Below are 21631 nucleotides of genomic sequence, written 5' to 3'. Positions count from 1 at the left end.
ACCAATGTTAACAGACAACTTTTAAATAATCATAATTTCTACAAAATATAATTTGTACTCGTAAAACTTTATATTTTCTACAAAAATGTATTACTTTTGTATTTAATTTAATATTTTTATTAATTAGTGAGACAGGTTTAGGATATTCTAACAACAAAATAACATTAAAAAAGAAGCAAATAATATTATTGACAGTCAGAGTAAAACTTGTGGTTAAGCTTAGGTACACATAGGTATTCCCCATTGAGATAATTTAAATTTTGTTGTCTGCTTTCGTCACTTTCATCAAGTTCGTGTTATTAAAACGAGATTCACAAAATCCTACGGAAAAATTATATTAAAGTACTACGTTAATTTATCGCAAATGTCAAGATATATTCTTATCAACCATCACGTTGTTTACCTCAAAACTTCGTGAACTTTATTTTGAATGAAACCACTTTTTCTTCTGAGAGCTTTTGTTGTCTGAATTCCTACTTACCGCAACTACATTAGACCGTCATAAATATCGATACCCACACCACAAATAGAACTGTCCAATTTTGGTTTTATTTTTAAATCGTTACTAGTAACTAACCTTGAAGTTAACAACTATTTTCACTTTTTCCAACTAATGCATTAGGATGGTAATTACTGTCTTTGAAATTGACTGCACAATAATGACGTGTTAACTCTTTTTTTATTGCTAATTAGGTATAGTAAATGTTTAAACAAATGAGTTTGTGTTTATAGCTTAAGAAGTAAGTTTGATGGATAACCGTGTTGTGGAATCAATAATTGCTGCCATGTTCAAATAAAAAATCATTACGCAGTGTTAACTTTGAAATTTGTACAGTTAAAAGTTATTTGATAAGTTGAGAATCTAAGGAAAGGGTATATTTGCCCTTCACTCTACTCTACTTAACTTGATTTTGTTTGTTATATGGATAGGATTGGTGTTGTAAGTCTCAAATAAATTTGAATTATTTGTGGTAAAATTGAAAATAAAAAGAGGCTGGGATGCGACCCACACTGATAACTTCCCATCCTGTCTGTCGATTTGTCTTGCTCAAAAGTTTGTCTATATGTATTTTTACCAAATTTGCGCTCTATTTTTTGTAGATTTTATTTTTTATGAAAAAAACGGACTGTTGGATTTTTATATAAAAATTACTGAATATTGAAAACAATATTTTCTGTGAAATAAGATAAGTTTGATGCAAATATATTTAATTTTTGAAAAGCTATTTGAGCCGAAAGTAAATTTTTACCAAGTTTTAGTAGGTATTGTTTTTTTAGAGTTTTATTTTTTGTAAAAAAAACTGTCAATTCGAATTTTTTAAAAATTTTACCAAATGTTAAAAACAATATTTCCTATAAGATAAAATTAGTTTGAAGCCAATATTTAAAATTTTTGAAGAGATATTTGAGACGAAAATCAATGTTTACCAACTTTCATACATTTTTTTCAGGTTTTTATTTTTTGTAAAAAAACTGTCTAATCGATTTTTTTCAAACTTTAACTGAATGTTGACAACAAGATGTTTTGAAATATAAAAGTAAATTAAAGCCAATATCTCAAAGTTTTGAAAAGACATTTGAGTCGAAAATCATTTTTTACGAACTTTTGTTAATTTTTTTTTCGGTTTTTAATTTTTTGTACAAAAACTGTCTAATCGATTTTTTTCAAACTTTAACTGAATGTTGAAAACAAGATGTTTTAAAATATAAAAGTAAATTAAAGCCAATATCTCAAAGTTTTGAAAAGATATATGAGTCGAAAATCAATTTTTACCAACTTTTATACATTTTTTTTTAGGTTTTTATTTTTTGTAATAAAAACTGTCAATTCAATTTTTGTCAAAATTTTATCAGATGTCAAAAACATTATTCTTCGTTGCACAAAATTGTTTTAGAGATGAAATCATATTTCAGTCGTAAGATTTTGGAGGTGAAAAATTTTTTTTTTCAGTTTTATTGATTTATAAAAAAAACCGTTATATTGATTTTTTTCAAAAAATAAATCTGTTTGGTATCACCTTACAATATATTTTAGAAAATTTAATTCAAGTCTCTAGCGTTTTTGGTTCGTAAGATATTTAGGGTTAACCAAAATTTTCACCTTTTTTTCAAACTGCTATGGTAAAAAAACCATCCACGCAATTGTCTTGAGAGTCCTTTCTGCATCTTTCTGCCTTATTATCTGTATAACAAAATTTATTTGAAGTCGATATCTCTTCTGGTTCTTGAGCTATGGACGACGAAAAAAACGTCGCGAACGTACGGACGTACGGACGTACGGACGTACGGACGTACGGACATACGGACGTACGGACGTACGGACGTACAAACGTACGTACACACGCACGCACAGACATCTTTCTAAAAATCTTTTATTTCGGCTCTAGGGACCTTGAAACGTCGAGAAATGTCAAAATTTTCAATTTGACAAATCGGACCCATTACAATAACTTCCTATGGGAAGTTAATAATACTCCGAGATGGAGTAGGACACACCTAGGGCATTGATTATACCACGTGAAACTTGAGGCTTTCTTCTAAGCTCAATGAAAACAGTTTAAGTCCGTTGCGAAACTTGAAAAACTTATTATATTAATATGATTGAAATCGTTTAGATCGTTATAGAAGAATTCTCCTAGATAATTCTTTCGTTTTTGAGCTAGGACAGGTACAGAGGAGAGGAGGTTTCCTCCTCTTCCTCATCCATAAAGCTTCTGAAAAAGTCATCAGAGTTTATAGAAACAGAGTTCAGAGATTTGCTAGCGGCCTGACTATCTGAGAAAATATGGTAAGGACAAGACTTTTTTTTATCGCCAAAAGTTCCGCCTGGAACAGCTACAATGATAAGGAAGGCGGAAGAGACTTAATTTCAGTCATTCAGAGTACACACTTCCACTAACCCCTTAATTTGTTTTTGATCCATCTGTGTAAAAGTGGACTGACTCGTCTTCCAGAATCATTTTGGGAGATGGCGTAATATGTGTTCTTTGGGATTGATTCTAAAATTCTAAATACTTATGAATTACGGAGTGGGAAATGTTGTTTGTAGTACCGGTGGCATGATGGTTAGTGCATTGGACTGTCGCCAGAGGTCTTGGGTTCGATCCCTACATATGGCGGATTCAGCTTTAAATTGTAGGTCCCCTCCATCCCTGACAATAGTACTCACACACAGGAAGGGTTGAGAGTTGTAAGCCACAAGGCCCTAGTTCTCAACGGCCTGTTGTGCCACCCAATTTCTTCAAATGTTGTTGCTAACCCACTGCGATGAAGCTTTGAAGCGAACAGAAAACCTTGGAGCTATTTATTTGCTAAGTATATAAAGTGGTGTAAGATAGATTTGGGTATCCAGTGCCGCAAATGGGATCGTGCGAAGCTATCAGCTTATACATAAGGAAGCTGAACTTTTAGTTTGTCGTGGTTTATAGTTTTTTTCTAAAGCAATAAACCAAACTGCCACATCGTACATTAAAATCGGTCTGATTACCGATGTGTACAACCAATGCGTACTTCGGGGTTGTAGGCCCCTTTGAGAACTTTAATTGCATTCCATTCCTTAATATAGGGAGTGTTGACAAATGAAATTTTGCAATTCCTCTAAAATAGGACTAATATGGTTTTGTGTGAGTTAACACCCAGTCCACACCTATCGGCCCAAAGTATTAATTTGTCTAAGGCATTTTATAAGAGTTCTTTTAGGGTGTTAAGACGCTTTCCTGAAATTGCAACTGCAACGTCATTCGCATAGAAAATCACTCTCAAACCCTCCGCATCCAGACCAGTTAGGATTTACCACCAGGTTCTAAAGGAGAGGAGAAAGAACACCACCTTGCGGTGTCCCTCTTCAAACGAACCTTCTAGCAGAACAGTTGCTCAGTTTTGACTTAATTATTCTGCTTGTCAGCATTAAATGAATTAACTTTCTAAGCGAACCCTCTACGTTCAAAGATGTTAGTGCAGTTGTGATTGCAGATGTGTCTACGTTGTTAAAAGTTCCTCAAATTTAAAGAAACTACTGTAAAATTAAATGTTATAAAACCCTTTACTCAAATTTGTTTTCTGTAATCAAAACCTTACAGATGATATACACACTATACGCAATCAAGTTCATTATTTTGTTTACTTAACTTCAATGACTTGCAAATAAGGTTAATTTAATCCATAAATCTTAATCAAATTTATAATCTAAAATTTATTAGAAAACCTGTTTTGAAGTCTTGTCTACATCAAACAAAAATGTCAGGTGTATAGTTTTTATATTGTCAAATTACCTTCTCAAAAATTACTAGTTTAAGGAGCACGTATTTGGATTTGGGTTCATAGTTTATAATTTTTAGTAAGTACCCACAACTTGGTACCTACAATCTTCAATAAAACATTAATTCAATGTTTTAAAAGTTCAAGATCTTGTTTGTTCTTTGCAAAGCTTATCTCAAATTTGCCAAATGTTGTATCTCTCACCTAACCTTCCCTCAATTAAATGCTTCTCGATTTATGAAATCTTCGTCTCTATCTCTTCTTTATCTCGCAAGCACATGTGAAGCTTAACTGGTACAACTATACTTACAAATCTACTATTCTCCTACATGAAGCAAGATAATTTTCCGGCCCTGAAGCTTTTTTCTAAGCTTAACCACCAGCAAATGCAGATCGGAAATAGCATTTTTGTATATAGTTCCACAGGTAACAAGCCAACTAAAAATAACAACAACTTAAAAGTGAAACTTGTGTCTGAAGCCAAGAGCTCTAACATTCAAGTTCAAATAATCTGAGTCTTTAGGTTAGCACCTCAGTTGTTTGTTAAACGTTGCTCAGAATGTGTTCGTCTAAAACATTTCGGTTACGAATTTTCGTAAGATTTCTGTTGGGTTTGGTAGTTTTTATGTTCGATGAAGTGCATTGTCGAACATCGGATATTCTAAAAGTTGAACTTCAAGATGGTGGCATCTTGGTTGGCAGGCATCTTACATCGCATAACGGTCGACATGTGCGGGCATTTATGGGAATACCCTATGCCGAACCACCTGTTGGTGAATTAAGATTTAAAGTAAGAATCTGATTTTAATAAAAAAGTTTAAATTTAAAATACACATACAAATCGGGCATGATCAAAAGTTTACAATGGATATGAATTAAGTGTTGAAAATTACATTTCATTGAATGTAGAAAATTGCATTTTAATTTATTTATAAAATATTATATGTTTTCGTACCAAAGTTAGTATAAAAATCCTGTAACTTTGTGGAGATGTGAACAAATAATTATTCCAATTTGCATTTTTATGTCTTTAATTACAATTTTTTTGAGGTCCATAATTATTTATATAATTTTCAAAGCAAAAAGTGTACTTATAGGTATTGCAGTTAGTGAAAAAGACCAGAATAGTTCCATACATTTCTGGTGTAATTGTAATACTTAAAAATTCCCTGTAATTCAACAAAGTTTTTTATACAAAAAAAAAGAAATTAAACCTTTAAAAAGTGAAGAATAAATGTTTACCTATTATTCATGTATGTATAAATAAAGTGAGTTTTATGTACTTCAACTTAAATAATAAATGAGTCCATAAAATAGAAACATAGACGAAATTGATTCTGTATAAATAGGAACTATCTACGATGTTAGTTTTTGTGATGAAATACCTCCATGTAAATATTCTTTGGTTTGGAAGGCGTTTAAATAAGAGCATGTTTTCCATATACTTAAAACCAGTTCCTCTAAGGCCAGAACTTAAGTGTGTTATTCTTTTTTAAAACGTGATTTTATTTTTCGTACATTTGATAATGAAAATTTGTGAATACATTATTTTCAACGACACGGGCGGTGGCGTAGATGGCCTCGAAGAACTGTCATAACTCAACAAATCAAATGTAGAAAACTTAACAACTCGAATTGAAGAATTATAATAAGTATAAAATTATGTAGTTTTCAAATTTTTATAATATATAGTTTATTTCCGATTTGAAGAAACTAGTATATCAGTATAGTGTATGTAAAAATAAACTTCCCATCCAGTGTGTCAATTTACCTTGCTTAAACAAATACAAATTGGATGAATGAAATTAATTTGAAGTCAATATCTTCTATAGTTCACGAGATATCGAGAACCTAATGTCAATTTTTACAAAATTTGAGTAGTATTTTTTGTAGATGTTATTTTTTTAAAGAAAAAACAGACTGTTGGCTTTTTTATAAAACAATATAAATGAATATCAAAAACAATATTTCATGTGAGATAAAATTAGTATTAAGCCTACATTTCTTATTTTTGAAGAGATATTTGAGTCGAAAGTAAATTTTTACCAAATTTTAGCATTGTTTTTTTTTTAAGGTTTTTATTTTTTGTAAGAAAACTGTTTTACCAAATGTTGAAGCTTATATTTTTTATGAAATAAACTCGATTTGTAAAATTGATCGTTAAAAGATATAAACTGTCAATTCGATTTTTCTCAAAATTTTACCGAATGTTGAAACTTATATTTTTTATGAAATAAAATTGATCGTTAAAAGATATTTGAGTCGAAAATCAATTTTTACCAACTTTCATTATCTCTTTTAGGTTTTTATTTTGTATGAAAATCTGTCAATTAATTTTTTCCTAAAATCTTACCAGGTTTTAAAAACGTTATTATTCGTTGTACAAAATTGTTTTGGAGATAAAATCATTTTTTGTCTGTACATTTTTTGACTGTACACATTTTTATCCGTTTTTTTATTTATAAAAAAACCGTTAATTGGAATTTTTCCAAATATATATTTGTTTCGTATTAAGTTACAATGTATAACAAAAAATTCAATTCAACTCGCTAGCATCATTGGTTTGTGAGATATTATAGGGTTAACCAAAATTGTCACCCACTCAATTTTTTCGAAAGTCCTTTCTGCATTTTTTTGCATTATTATCTGTATAACAAAATTCATTTAAAGTCGATATCTCTACTGCTTCTTGAGCTATGGATGGCAAAAAAAAACGTCGCGAACGTACATACACTCGCACGCACATACATCTCTCTAAGAATCTTTTATTTCGACTCTAGGGAACTTGAAACGTCGAGAAATTTCAAAATTTTCAATTCAACCAATCAGACCCATTTCAATAACTTCCTATGGGAAGTTTATAAATTAAACTTCATTCGAAGGATGGAGAGGACCTACAGTTTGTATGGCCAATTTGAAAATCATTTTTCACGACAAGAATTACTCTTGGAGAGACCACTGCCATGAATGTTCTACGCACTAACCATCACGACAAGGTTACTTTATACAAGTACATATATTGTATATGTATATTGATGAGTTGAATTCTTCTAACTGTGCTCCAGCACTTTTGTAATAAACCATACTATTGTTTTGAATGCAATAGTCAAAGTTGACAGACAATTTATAAGTTACAAAAAGTCCCCTAAAATCCCACTTGCCGAAAATGTCCGTTTTTAAATTTAAAAAAACAAATTTTTCAGTTTTTTAACTTTAAAAATTTCAGGATATAGGATAATAAAAAATGCAAGCAAGAGTTTAGAAGTTGCAGCGGTTTCAACAAATGTCAAGTGTCCAAAATATCGATTTTTCTCGTATAGTGCCAAACAGTACTTTGTATCCAAAAGCGTTTCAGGTAGGTACTCGATTAATATTGATTTATTTAAAAAAGCATAGGATCTGCTTCTAAAGGTGATCATGATTACTTCATATATAGAAAATAGTGAGTCTGGTGTACTCAGGCCGTATAATTTGTATGTGTTTTATGTTACGTTCCAAAAAGTGATTCTGAATCCTAGTTTTGTTTTTAAACAAACATTAAGTACCCGTGGCATGATGGTTAGTGCGTTGGGCTGTCATGCTAGAGTTGTTGGCCCTTGGGTTCGATCCCTGCCTATGACATCTAAAATTTATTTTCACTGGTAGTGCCTCTTGCGAGGAATTGACAAATTCTCCAAGAGTTTATAATTCTTGTCATGAAAAGAGCTTTCTCAAATAAGCCGTTCGGATTTGGCTTAAAGCTGTAGGTCCCCTCCATCCCTGACAACAGTACTCGCACACAGGAATGGTTTTGAGTTGTAAGTCACTAGGCCCTAGTTCTCAACGAACTGCTTCTCCATCCAATTTTTTTTTAAACATTAAGTAACTAAATTTAACCTACACATCCAAACTGTTACGACTCGAACTAAAGATAAAACAGTGGAAATATGGACAAATTCAAGAAATTCGTTATTTGAAATGATCATGTTATTTAGTACGTTGATGGTATGAAATAGAAATTATAGAAATAGTAAGATAGAAAGATTTTTGTATTGTAATTGAAATTGTATTCATTTTAAAACTATACTACACAATTTAGTGATTTATGGTTTTTTAGAGTATCCTTATTATTGAAATATAAAAACAAGCATTCAATTCACAGATTACTTTTTTACATTTTAAAGGGAAAGTTACTAGAAAAAACCTCCATTAAATAATAGATTAAAGTTGAAGAGAGAAATGGCGGTCATTAATCAATCTTAAGATGTTGTTTATATATTTTTTCATAGTATATACTTTTAAATAAGTTAATTAATCAAAAATAAATTGCAATCATTATTGTAATTTAATTAAATTATAATATAAGTACATGACTTAGCAAAAAATTTATGAAAATTTAAAATTAAAAAATCAAGAAATAATTAATAATTAGTAATACATAAAATAGATAATGACAAATAAATTAATAAATAATCAGTTAAATGACCGAGTAACAAACAAATATAAACATAAAATTAAACACTAACTAAATAGTTAAAAATTCATAGATATGTAAATAAATATTTAAATAAAAAAATAAATAAAATAGTAGATACAAAATAAGTAATGAAATGGAAGAATAAATAAATAAATACAAATTAAGCGGAAAATAGATAAGTAAATCAATAAACAAAGAAATATTTAAATTTAATTTATCAAGAAAAAAATCAAAGTAAACAAATTCATAACTAGTTTACAACACCTTAAGCAGCTAAATTTAAGATGAAACTATAATCCAAATTGCACGATATAAAAAAACGTTCTTCAAGCTTCGAAATTCATTTCGAAACTCAAACTTCAATGCACCATGGGAGGTTTACCATCATTTTATATGTATATGTTTTTTTTGTCATATAATTTTAAATTTAAATTGTAATTTTTTTCTATTTTAAAAAGGACATGTGTTCTTGAAGCTTTATTTTGATTTTCCAATTGATGAAACATGTTTGTATAGTATTTAAAGCCAGATTGCAAACTGGTTTAAATGCAAAAACCAATTTAATCTCATAAACACGAGCACGTGTCACGTAAATATTACAATTTTGAAGCCTAATATGTGTATATAAAGGGGTAGATTTTGTTTTGGTGACATCTGTCAAATCTTTTGTTTATTATTCAGTTATTTATGCCAAATGATGATGGCAAGTTACACGATTGAACGGCATGTTCAATTATAATTGGTAAATTATCAAAAATGAGTGTTCGTTTACGCAAGCGTTGCGCGCATTGCGCACACTTTGCGGCAGACGTGGTGGCCCTTCACATTCGACTCTTCAACGTTTGGGGGCCAAATTTAAACCGACCGTATAAGTAAACAATCAGCAAACACCCGTACGTTAAGGTACGTAAGGAACGCAAGATCGGACGAATACAAAGCCGCGGTTCGTGAAACTGTACAGCTGGACCCAAAGCAGTCTATTCCTCACCGTGCTCAAAAACTGCATCGGGACTTGGGCCTACACCCGTACAAGAGCCAACTGACCCGGCAGCTCAAAGTTCATTACCATAGACAACACCGTTTGTTCGCTGACTGAGCTTCGAATCGTTTAGAAGAGGAACCCAATTTTGGTCGAAGAAACATCTTTAGTAACGAAGTGCATTTTTGGATGAATGGCTGTGTGAACACAGGCGAGGTTAACAAGGTGATAAAGCATCCTCAAGAAGTTACCATTTGGTGTGGATTTTGGACTAGCGACGTAATCGGTCCGTACTTTTTTTTAAAAAAGGCGTTAGTGAGGCGGTCACCGTCAACAGCGAGCGCTGCATAACGATGATAACTAATTTTGTATAGCCCAAATTTAACCATATGCACCTAGACGCTTTGTGGTTCAGGCTGGATGGAGATACGTGCCATACAGCAAACGCCTCGGTTATCTGGAGTGATGTAAATTTGCAACCAAGGTCATGCGATTTGACCCCGCTAGACTTTTTCATGTTGGGTTTCGTGAAGGCGCAAATCTATGTCTGTGCAAATAATCCACAATCGACCGATGCCCTAAAGGTGAATATAACACAGGCCATCGCTTTATTCTCAAATTCAGCCGGATCTATGCGGAAGAGTCATTGAAAATTGGACCACTCGGATTTGTGCCACCGTAAGAAGCCAAGTCGGCATTTGAATAATGTCATATACCACAATTAATCGCATGCATGCGCCTTTCAAAAAAAAATAATTTTGTTAATACATACATCTAACTCCCTTATTGAAAAACCCTTTAATATAAATAAAAGACCTAGTACTGAACCCTGGGATACACCTGAAGTAACACTATTTTCATCAGTACATCAGTTATTTCCACAGACTTTAACAACAGATTTGCCAGAAAACACAATATCATTTTAACGATATACTCGTACAAAGAAAACTTTAAGGAAACAAGTATATAAACTAAAGCTTCATAAGAGACAGTATCAAAATCCTTTTCCACATCCATTAAGCACATAAATTAGAACAAAAATAATTCGAAATTTAGTATCTTATTATTTCAATAAAAAACGTTTTCAAAAATTAGGTATAAAAACATTTTTAAATAAATAAACTACTGCTTCTTGAGCCACATCAGCAAGGAAAACTGCACCAGTTCGTTTAAAGCAATTATTTTGAATTATTCATTTAAATTCAATAAACGTTTACTTTTGATTTGATTCAACCAGTGATTACTTTTTTGTTTTTTAATTGATTTTGATGGAAATATATTTTGTCATTTTGATAAATGCAACTCTCCATGTCCATCCATCCAGAGTTAACGTACATATAGATTCAAAACGTTATTTGGATCAGAATTTCCGAACAACAGTGCCAAAATGTCAGTCAAACCCGCAATTAACTATTGTATCGTGCATATTATTGGTTCCAATTGTTCATCATCAATCGATAATTTATTGATGCAATCGATTCCACTCATTGTAATAACATGATCTGCATATATTGAACACAATTTAATTATTAACTCTAATAATGTACGACCGTTTAATTTCAGGTTTTTTATTTAAAAAGTAAGTTTGCTACAGACATAGTTTTCTATTTTACTAAAAATAAAAATGTGACCTAACTACCTTATGTAGTTATTTTATTTAATTGTTTTTAGCAATTTTTCGACTAACCTGTAGTTTTTGGAGCTAAGCAAACATTTTCATTTATGTAAATTGTATTGTTTCTATCAATCAGAACCTAGCTTATTCTGCTTTGCTAGGAAAAACTTCTTAAAGCTGTTATCAAAACAAATAAACAAGTTAAGGTTACAATAATCGGCACTAAAAGCGTTAGAAACGTAAAATAAACGTTTTTTTTTAAGAAATCAAACTGGGCTACACAATTTGTACCAATTTTCCGAAGCATTCAAAATTAAAACAACTTGATATCAAAAAAAAATATCGTTTGGGTTCTTCAAAATACGATTTGATATTAAGAACGATATTTTGTATAGAGTGAAGTCAGTACATTTGTCTTTAATAATTTTTTGTACATTTGAATTTGCCATAGGAACTGTCATTTGTATTTTTCTTAAATATTCACCAAAAAAGATTTGTATTTGTTGCCAAGATATTTATGTTGAAAATCAATTTTTTTACAAATTTGTATACCTATTATTATTTAGGTTTTTATTTTACTATCAATTTAATTTTCTAAAATTTGCACTACCATTTTTTCAGAGGTGACAACATAATTTTTGTTCAGTTTTTTTGTTTGTATTTATAAAAATAGATCTAGTTGGATTTTTGTTCGAATCGATAGTTAGATAGATAGATAAATTTTAATCATGAAAAACAAATTTGTATACATTGTATTGAATAGTGAACATGAATAAATTAAGACATGACAAAGTTTGTCGTGTGTCTGTAGTATACAATATTAAGTGATAATAATTCGTTTATAATTTTTAAAAATTAATTTGATTTTTAACTGATACATTTTGCCAAATATTTGGAATATTACAATTTTTAAAACAATTTTCGTGGACTTTGAGTTTAGTTAAAACGGAATGACTTTTAGTTTAGTTAAAACAAAAATTAAAATTTTAATTAATGCTAAAACATACATTATTGCATAGCTAATTAAAAACTTTCGGTGATTATCCTTGTTCTATAAGCATAGGCCTTACTATAATAGTTGAATAGAAGCTGCCAGTCGAAGCCATTTAGATAACTCTTTACTTCCTCGATGAGTAGAACATTTTTACCAAAGTAGTGACGCCTTATTTCTTTAAGCACGGGGCAAACCCCAATAAAATGAAGCATGTCTTCCCTCTCTTGCAGATAACATAAACTACAGTTCCCCGCCGTTCGATGTGGAGTAAAGTTTAATTTGATGAGTTCACCCCTAATTTTGAAAATGGTCCCTATGTTATAGCACGAGAAACAGCTTTTAAAATAGTTATTTTCATTAAGATTGTAATTGATTAATGAATAATACTTTCGTTCTGTTGAACTGCGAGCTTTTTCGATAAAGGCATATCTTTCATTTTCATCAGTCAGTTGTATTATTTCATAAAAGATCCACTGGTTTGAGTTAGCTTCTGACAGGTTAATCGTCATTCCACAGTTTCCGGCAAGTTTAACCCAAGTTTTGACGAAGAGAGTTTTCTTTTTCAATGCATACTTAAGAATCATCTTTGGAAGTCTTGATTCTTCCATATTAATCACCCTTAATAAATAATCTGCATGAAGTTTAAGAGCAGAAATAAACATTGTTGGCAACCCCGACTCCAGGTGATACATATATTTTGGCGTGTTTAATGGAAGGGAAAAGATTTTCCTTAGAAAGAACCGCAGCAGGATTTCTAGTACCTCCTGTCGTTCTATCCCCCAAACTTGTGCACCATAAAACATAATAGATTTGGCTGTAGCATTAAATACACTATATTTGGTGCTGATACTTATTAAATTGTTGCTGAAAATGTTTTTCCAATTCTGGCATATTGCTGATTTTGCCTTATCTACTTTATTTATTAGGTGGTTTTCCATTTTTAAATTGAACGATAATTCCAATCCGAGATAGGTATATTTTTGTACTACTTCTAGCTTACGATCGCCATATTTCCAATTTTCACCGCTTGCAATTCTTCCGGACCCTTTTTGGAAAATAATAACCTTTGATTTTTCCACATTTACCTCCAGACCCCATATTAAGCAATACTGATAGAGCTTGTTTATCATCAGTTGCAATTAAGATGGTGATTCGGCAAGAATGACTATGTCATCCGCGTACATGATAACCTTTACCTTTGTGTTGTCAATACCAACCCCACATGTAAGCCACTCCACAAGGTCATCGAGAAAGAGTGCGAACAGTAAGGGGCTGAGGTTGCAGCCTTGTTTGACACCTCGGTTTGCAATCAGTCTTTCTGATCTGTCTCTACCATTGCTTATATTTGCTGTTGTTTGCTTATAAAGTTTTATTAATGCACGTACGTATTTTGTAGATATTCCTAAATTGTACAGCTTTTAGAACATTGCATTTCGATTTATCATGTCAAATGCAGCCCTAAAATCGACAAAGAAAGTATAGAGCTTTTTACTATGGTCAATTTTTATTTGTGCTATTGAAGTTAAAATGAAAATGTTATCGAAAGTAGAGTAACCAGAGCGGAAGCCAGCTTGAAACTCGCTGAGTTTTTCGTTCACGGAAACCCACTCTTCGAGTCTTTTGTATAATAATGTTGTATAAGCTTTTAGCAGCGAGTTCAACAAAGTGATCCCCCTATAATTGGCTGAATTAGAGCTGTCACCTTTTTTGTATATTAGTAATATCAAGGACTCATAAAACTGATCAGGTATTGTTCCAAAGTTAAATATAATGTCGAGTGTAGTAAAAACAGATTTTCGACTCAATTATCTTTTCAAAAATTAAAAATATTACCTCCAAACCAATTTTATCTTATAAGAAATACTGTTTTGAACATTCGGTAAAGTTCCTAAAAATTGATTTTTGACTCAAAGCTTCAAATTAATTTTATTTTATAAAAAATATAGTTTTCAACATTCAGTAATTTTATAAAAATCGAACAGTCAGTTTTTTTTCATAAAAATTTAAGATCTACAAAAAATATTACGCAAAATTGGTACAAAATTGATGTTAAGTTCTCGATATCTCGTGAATAATAGAAAACATTGGCTTCAAACTAAATGTATTCATCCAATTTGTATTTGTTTATATTAGAAATAAAAACTTTTAAGAAATGCTACTAAAGTTGGTAAAAATTTCACTATATGCAAAATATTGTTGGTAATTTTTAAGTTTTTTAAAATAATTTAACTGATAACTTTTTTAACAAAACACGAAAACCTACAAAATTTTAAGCAAGACAAATCGACAGATGGGATGGGAAGTTATCAGTGTGGGTTGAAGGGTTTTGGGAAAAAGTTTGACAATTAAATGAATTGGGAGGAAGATCATTGGCAGATACAAATAGAAATCTGCATGTATGTACTAAGCTCAAATATTTTTCCAAGAAAAGAGAAAACTGCATTGTGGTAACATGTACATCCAATATTTCCAATATATTTCAATAACCGCTACAATTGTTACTAATCTCAAAGCTACTTACAGCTATTTATTATATTTATTTAATATGGTTACCACAAAAATGTTAATAAATAATGTTAATTTTCTTAGCCTCCAGTTCCAAAAGCACCATGGACAGGTGAAAAGCTTGTGGTTCGTGATTCGCCAATTTGCATTCAAAGGGATCCTTTCCGAAGAGATCAGTTGATTGAAGGTAGTGAGGATTGTCTATATCTCAATGTTTACATCCCAGAGGTATGGCCTTAACTCAATTTTATAATAAAACATTATGACAACTATCTTATACAAACTTTAGAAACCCCGTAAATCTGGGCCATTACCGGTCATGATTTTCTTCCATGGAGGTGGTTGGGAATGTGGTTCTGGAATCAGTGCATTCTATGGACCAGATTTCTTGATGGATCATGATGTAGTCTATGTGAGTGGAAACTTCCGTTTGGGTCCACTCGGATTTCTTAGCACCGAAACCACAGATTGCCCTGGCAACAATGGTCTCAAAGATCAGCTGCTTATTTTGAAATGGGTCCAGAACAACATTGCTGCATTTGGTGGAAATCCAAATTTGGTAACAATCTTTGGAGAAAGTGCTGGAGGTGCAAGTGTCACTTACCACATGATGTCAGAAAAATCGAAGGGCTTATTTCACAAGGGAATTTCCCAATCAGGCACTTACTTCAACCCTTGGGCTCAACCAGCACATAAAGGAGTAGCTGCATCCCGAGCAAAACGACTAGCTAAAATGCTCGATTGTGATAAGCCCAATTGGTCGGAAACTCTCAATTGCTTGCGAAAGAAATCAGCAAGCGACATTACAGCTACGGTTTATGAATTCTTTGTAAGTCGAGAAATAGTATTAAAAAATTATGCTTTACTTTATGCACTTTTATTTTATATCAGGAATGGGACTACGATCCAATGATTCCTTTCCCACCAGTTGTCGAACCAGATAGCCCTGATGCTTTTCTAACTGCGCTCCCAAGAACTGAGAAGCTGCCCCATGGCTTCAAATTACCATGGATGGCTGGAGCAACTTCCGAAGAAGGTGCGCTAAAGACAGCCGGACTTTTGAATATCCCAGGATTACTGGATGAGTTCAAGCAAAAATTCTACGAAGTCCTTCCCATCATTCTCAACTACGACCATCATTCGAAAGATGTTCAAAGACAAATCACAGATCGAATAGACAAGTTCTACTTTAATGGATTGCATGATTATGAAAAGAAGAACCACCAAAATCTAACCAATGTGAGCCAATCTAAAATACATAAGTCTGTTCAAACTTTATAATTTTATGTTTGCTAAATATTTTTAAGCTCATTACTGATGGATGGTTCACTGCTGGACTTGATGAGTACCTGCGGCTACGAGTTGATGCTCTATCGAAAGACAAAACTTCAGTTGGGCCAACATACGTGTATCTATTTGATCATAAGGGTGCTGCCAGCTTTACCGAAATTTTCGAGGGTGGAAAGGAAGATTATTATGGTAAGAAGAAAACATCAAAATACCTCGTTTCTTAAGTTTGAACGTCTGTTAAGGAAATTATTATAAGTTGTTAATTATTTTGACTGGGTCTCTAATGAGCTGACAGACAAAATTATTTCCTTTTCAACTCGCACGGGATCTGGGATCTTGATATAGGAAGTGATTAGAAAAAATTTCATAAAAATAGCTTTAAAATATTACAACTGTATTATCTAAGTTTTTCAAAAATCTGTTGAAGTTGAATTTGCATTTCTCCCTATAGGTGTTTGCCACGCCGAAGAACTTCAATATTTATTCCCAATTGGAAAGGAATTGTTTGTAACATCATCTCCCACCAATGAAGATCTTCAAATACGTGAAGCCTTACAAACAATGTGGGTAAATTTTGCTTGGCATAGCGACCCCACACCGGCTTCATCTGATCTGCCTAAATGGAATCCAACCAAGACATATCCTGTAGATTTTGTAAGGATTGGTAACCAGGATCATGAGAACTGGCAACTTCTTAGCTTTGAAAAGGGTTTGCTTCAAGAACGAGTTGACTTTTGGAATGATCTTAAGCCACATATTCCAGCTAATCTATTTAAGGATGAACTTTAAGATTTGAGTACGTACAAATCAAAGATCATGAAAAAGAGATGTTCATGTTTTATATAGTATTAAATTATGCAGCTTTCATTGTAGATTACCTTATTTTTCATCAAATTAAATATCTAGTTTGTAAAAACTTAGGCAAAATAAATACATTTTAATACAAATAAAGCAATATTTCTTTTTATAAAATCGTAACCAGTAAGCTTTAAACAGTAGTTATATATACTAAGCCTTCTCTAAGAAAGGTACAGGTGAAAAGAAGAACTGCAAACCAAAAGATCTAGGTTTACCGCCAAAGTTGGGATAAAGATGAAATTGTAACATTTCCAACCAAAACGTTAAGGATTTCTATCATAAGCTCTTTTGTACCTCTATCCCTTATCTTTTAGGCTCTTTTTACATAAGTGGTACACGGTTATTTAGACGGTATTTGAGTAAAATGTATAAGCCTTTTAAATTTATCCTCTGCTACTGTTGTTACTCAAATTTTGAAGGATTATGAATTATTTGTTAACCGTTTATTAATGTTTGTTTTCCAAACGTTTCATTTTATTCCAGTAATTGAGAGCCTTAGGTACTGGTATTCTCTTGACATACGTACTTATTTTACTCATACAAAAGCTTAAAGTAAATAAATAAGATGGCGCAAGAGATTGTAGAGAGCCAGGACCTAGTGACTTACAAATTTCAACCATTGCATTGATTTTTGCCGAACCGCACGACTAAATTTAGGAAGCACTTTTATGACAAGAAAGAGTATTGAAAGATTTGTCAATTTCTCGCAAGAGGCAATATCTATAAAAAAAAAAAAAACTTAAGGTGGCACAGCTACGGATTGAACCTAAGACCTCTAGGAAGACAGAAATACGCACTTTTTTTAAAATTTATTTTTATTAATTCATTCTTAAACCTATCTTAAAGCTAGACAAACATTCATAAAACTAGCCTAATTATCCATAACTTACAACTTACTTAATGGTCCCATAACGACACTCTAAGTTAAACTATAACACTTAAAACTAATGCCTTTCGGGCCTAAGATCTATTTTACTTCATTTAAATTGTATTTATTTTTGTATTTATTAGAAAATTTGAAGAAAAAAAACTAATATCAATATCCTTTTTTATTTTTACTTACAAACTACTTAAAATTAGATCCTTAAATAAAACTTAAAACTAACTTAAACTACCTATTCTACCTATAAACTACTTAAAACTAGAACAACCACAGCAGCAAATCTAACTATCTAACATTTTTGTTTTTCATATTTTGTTGTCATTTTTTTATTTTTATTTATTTATTTTTATGTTTTTTTTTAATATTTTTTTGTGCCACCATGCCTATTCTACTTAAAACTAAACCCTAATACTATTAAACAAGTATGTAATCCCGCCAAGGCTTAAAACCCCATCCCGATTACCCACTATCAAGTGCCGATTGAAGACACCAAAAGTGGTTCTCCTGCTTCACCCTATCGGTTCGGTCCCGTTCGGACACAGCCCTACTGAACCGAAGGAGCTCTGCTCCGCCTTGTGCCATGACGTCCCGATTGTACAGGAGTCGCCTATCCACGGTTCTTCATCTGACGAGGTAGATTAACGGAACTGCCAATCTATCCTGTATCAGACCGCGTTTGTCTTAAAAGAGGAATGCCTCTGGTGGAATGAAGCCGCTCAAGCGTGCACTTTCAAAATACTCGTCGTTCAGATAGAACGCCCCGAAAATTAAATTGTTGGTCGAAGACACAGCTCTTGCAATGTGACCTAGAACGAGTTTTATCACGAAATTGTCAATTCTGTTGATTCGAGCCCCGTTGTATAGGACCTCGATGGAAAAGTAATGCATATAAGAAGACTCGGCTGTTCGATATGAGCCGGTACAGCGTCGTAAACACTCGAACACCCGAAACTTCTCCATCTGGGAAGGGGCAACGTTGAACCACACAGGACAACCATAAACGATCATTGGCCGTATGAGGGCCATGTAGCAAATTACCTTCACTCTGGGGTCAAGCCGACTGCTAAAAAACAGTCGTTTCGTCAGAGCGAAGGCTCCTCTGGCCCTGGTCAGAGCAGCATTTATATGTCTGTCGAAATATAAATACTGATCTAACCAGATACCGAGGTACTTCACTACACTTTTGCTCGCTAATGGCTGCCCGTGAAGATCAACGATGACCATCTTGCGTCAATCCTTACACGTATCCCTCGTGGCCCTAGCCAACGGAGTCCGGAACAGAATTGTCTCTGACTTCTGGACATTTATTTTCAGTTTCCAGTCGTCGCAATATCGCTGAATCTTGTCGAAATCACGCTGCAAGAGAACTCTAATAACCTCAAGCTTTCGGGCCGTTCTGTACGCAATTAGATCGTCGGCCTACGCAATTGCCTTTGTTAGACTACCTATCAGATCGCTGGTGTAAATGCTGAAGAGAATCGGCGAATTCACCGCTACCTATTGAAGAACATTTTTAATTGAGAATGAGCAGCAAATGCTTGTCCATGTGACCTCCGCGCAAGAGTTTGCTGTCATTTATAGCCTGAAGGGTTCTTTGGACTACTTTCTGACATTACCGTTGTAAATATGTTTGACAAAAGCGATTTAATTTGCCCGAATTTAAAAAATTGAAAATGGTGGCCTAACGATCATATTTGGGAATATGACCGCATGATTTTCAAACTCTAAAAAAAATCATATTAATGGAAGACTTCAAACAATGCCAAATTTGATGTTTGACAACATGTTTGACGAATGTGCAATAAATATTGAACCATATTTGAGATTGTGAACCAATAAATAATGGGGTCGAGATATTAGCATTATGGCTAGTGTATTATATCAACGCAACCTTTGACCAAATGTTTTTCGCATGAGCTACAATTCCACAACCCCACTAACCTTACCTTCACTTTTTTAGTGCCAGAAAGGTATACAGGTCCATTGTGAATTCTAGTGTGTATTGTTTATTAGTTTTTCAATTTGACATTTTTACTATATAATCATCGAACTGTCACTGTCAATTTATTCGTAAACTCAACATCTTATCATGGTTAAGTACAAGAACGTCGAATTTCTAATTATTAAATTTTTCTACTGAAATTCAGAGTCAGTGACAGCAACTTTAAAGGAATATTTACATGGAAGCGACCGACGAATAAACGAATGTTCTACCATTATGGCATTTCTTTTACGTGGCTTGGTTTTATTTATCATAACAGATGCATATCAAAGAGCAAAATGAAAGTTTTGACGCTAACGAACATTTTATTCGTTGAAGCATGGATCGTATATCGAATTTGAATTGAGTTTGACAGTTCGTTACAATTTGCTTTCTTAAGCATCTTGCACATGAGCTACGAACTGTGAACGGTGGATGTTCGCTTATTTTGACTTTTCTTTCACATGAGCTTTATTTCTATTCGCAGACAGCGACGAATTGTCAATTTATAATTACCCTTTTCAACAAACAAATTTGAGGTTAAGTTGAGCGCGAACAATTTATTCGTTGGAGTGTGGATGGTATGTGGAACGCGAATAGAGTTTGACAGTTTGTAGCAACCACACGGCAATTCGTTACAAAATGCAAATTTTATTATCCTAACATAAGTGTCAATTGGTTTCTTATAATTTAAATGTGTTTTTGTTTGAAATTGACTTCTTGAAATGTTTAAAATCACGTTTGTTTGTCCATTAGTTCATTTGTTGTTCGCTCTCATGTGCAAGGCACTTTAAGTTTATTTTGTTTTGGCAATGAAAAAGCTTATTTTATTTCTTTAAGATTAACTTAAGTTATTATCTACCTTTTTGTTTACAATTTGCACACAGTTAACGACTCTTAACTAAATTCTTTGTTAATGTTAAGTCATTGGTTTGTTCCAACAAGCCAACGGAGTTAGAAGAGTTAAGAGGAAATCATTGAATCACCTAAAATTGAGTCCAAAAAGCGTGAAAAGTAGAGGGAGCCAGATGTGTATGTATGTCCAAAACCCGAAAGTTGGAGAGAACGCACCATTAGTAAATCTTTTTGACTTCCTATAAAATACTATAACTCTTTAAAAGTTGCACACAGAGATCCTATAATGAAGATGAGCACGTTCATTTTCATTTCAATCTTGAATTCTGCATTCATCACATTTCTTGTATTGCAGAAACGAGTACGTTCTGGATCTTGATGTTTTTTATCTATTTCAAAAATTAATTTTATATTGAGTATCAGTCTTTTTTTCAGATACCAACATTCTGCATAATGTAGAAAAGACCTAAAGTGAGAGAGAATACACTAGTGGCAATTCTTTTTACTTCGTATAAAATACTATTACTTATTAACGGTACAATGTTGCTTCAAGCCTAAACGAAAGTATAATGAAATAATATAAAAAAAATCCAGCAAACTGTACGAAACTTAAAAAATATTATCGGTTAACTAACAGTCATTGCTTTAAAAGAAAAAAGGTTACTATTATTGGGTACACTGTGTTTTTCCATAGACTTAAAATGAAAATTAAAATTCAGAAAAATTTCTCACTAATGTAAGAGAACCTCACAATTTAAATGAAATTCCTTAAAAAGGTATAACAAAACGTAAAAAATAGGTAACATAGTAGCTATGAAGATGAACATGTTCGCCTGGACTATAATCTTCTTTAGATTTTCTATAATCTGCTCTATCCAACCAGTGAAATTTAATTTTGTTTTCCAGTTTTCGAAGTGCAGACACATGTAAGTCCAACTAAGCTATAAGATTTCCACTC

At 32.5% G+C, this 21631-nt stretch overlaps 1 protein-coding gene across 1 annotated transcript; it reads left to right on the top strand.

The window, feature by feature from the left end:
- Positions 1-4760: 4760 nt before the first annotated feature.
- Positions 4761-17047, top strand: LOC129945746 (venom carboxylesterase-6). Its single transcript, XM_056055638.1, has 6 exons — positions 4761-5047; positions 14891-15034; positions 15096-15635; positions 15698-16045; positions 16114-16285; positions 16548-17047. The coding sequence occupies exons 1-6, from the start codon at positions 4817-4819 to the stop codon at positions 16883-16885; spliced, it is 1773 nt and encodes a 590-aa protein (XP_055911613.1). The 5' UTR covers positions 4761-4816; the 3' UTR covers positions 16886-17047.
- The last annotated feature ends 4584 nt before the right edge of the window (positions 17048-21631 follow it).

The sequence above is a fragment of the Eupeodes corollae genome, chromosome 2 (genome assembly GCF_945859685.1).
Source record: "Eupeodes corollae chromosome 2, idEupCoro1.1, whole genome shotgun sequence".
Classification (NCBI taxonomy): domain Eukaryota; kingdom Metazoa; phylum Arthropoda; class Insecta; order Diptera; family Syrphidae; genus Eupeodes; species Eupeodes corollae.
The sequence above is the reverse complement of the archived record's forward strand: the minus strand, read 5'-3'. Positions and strand labels throughout refer to the sequence as shown.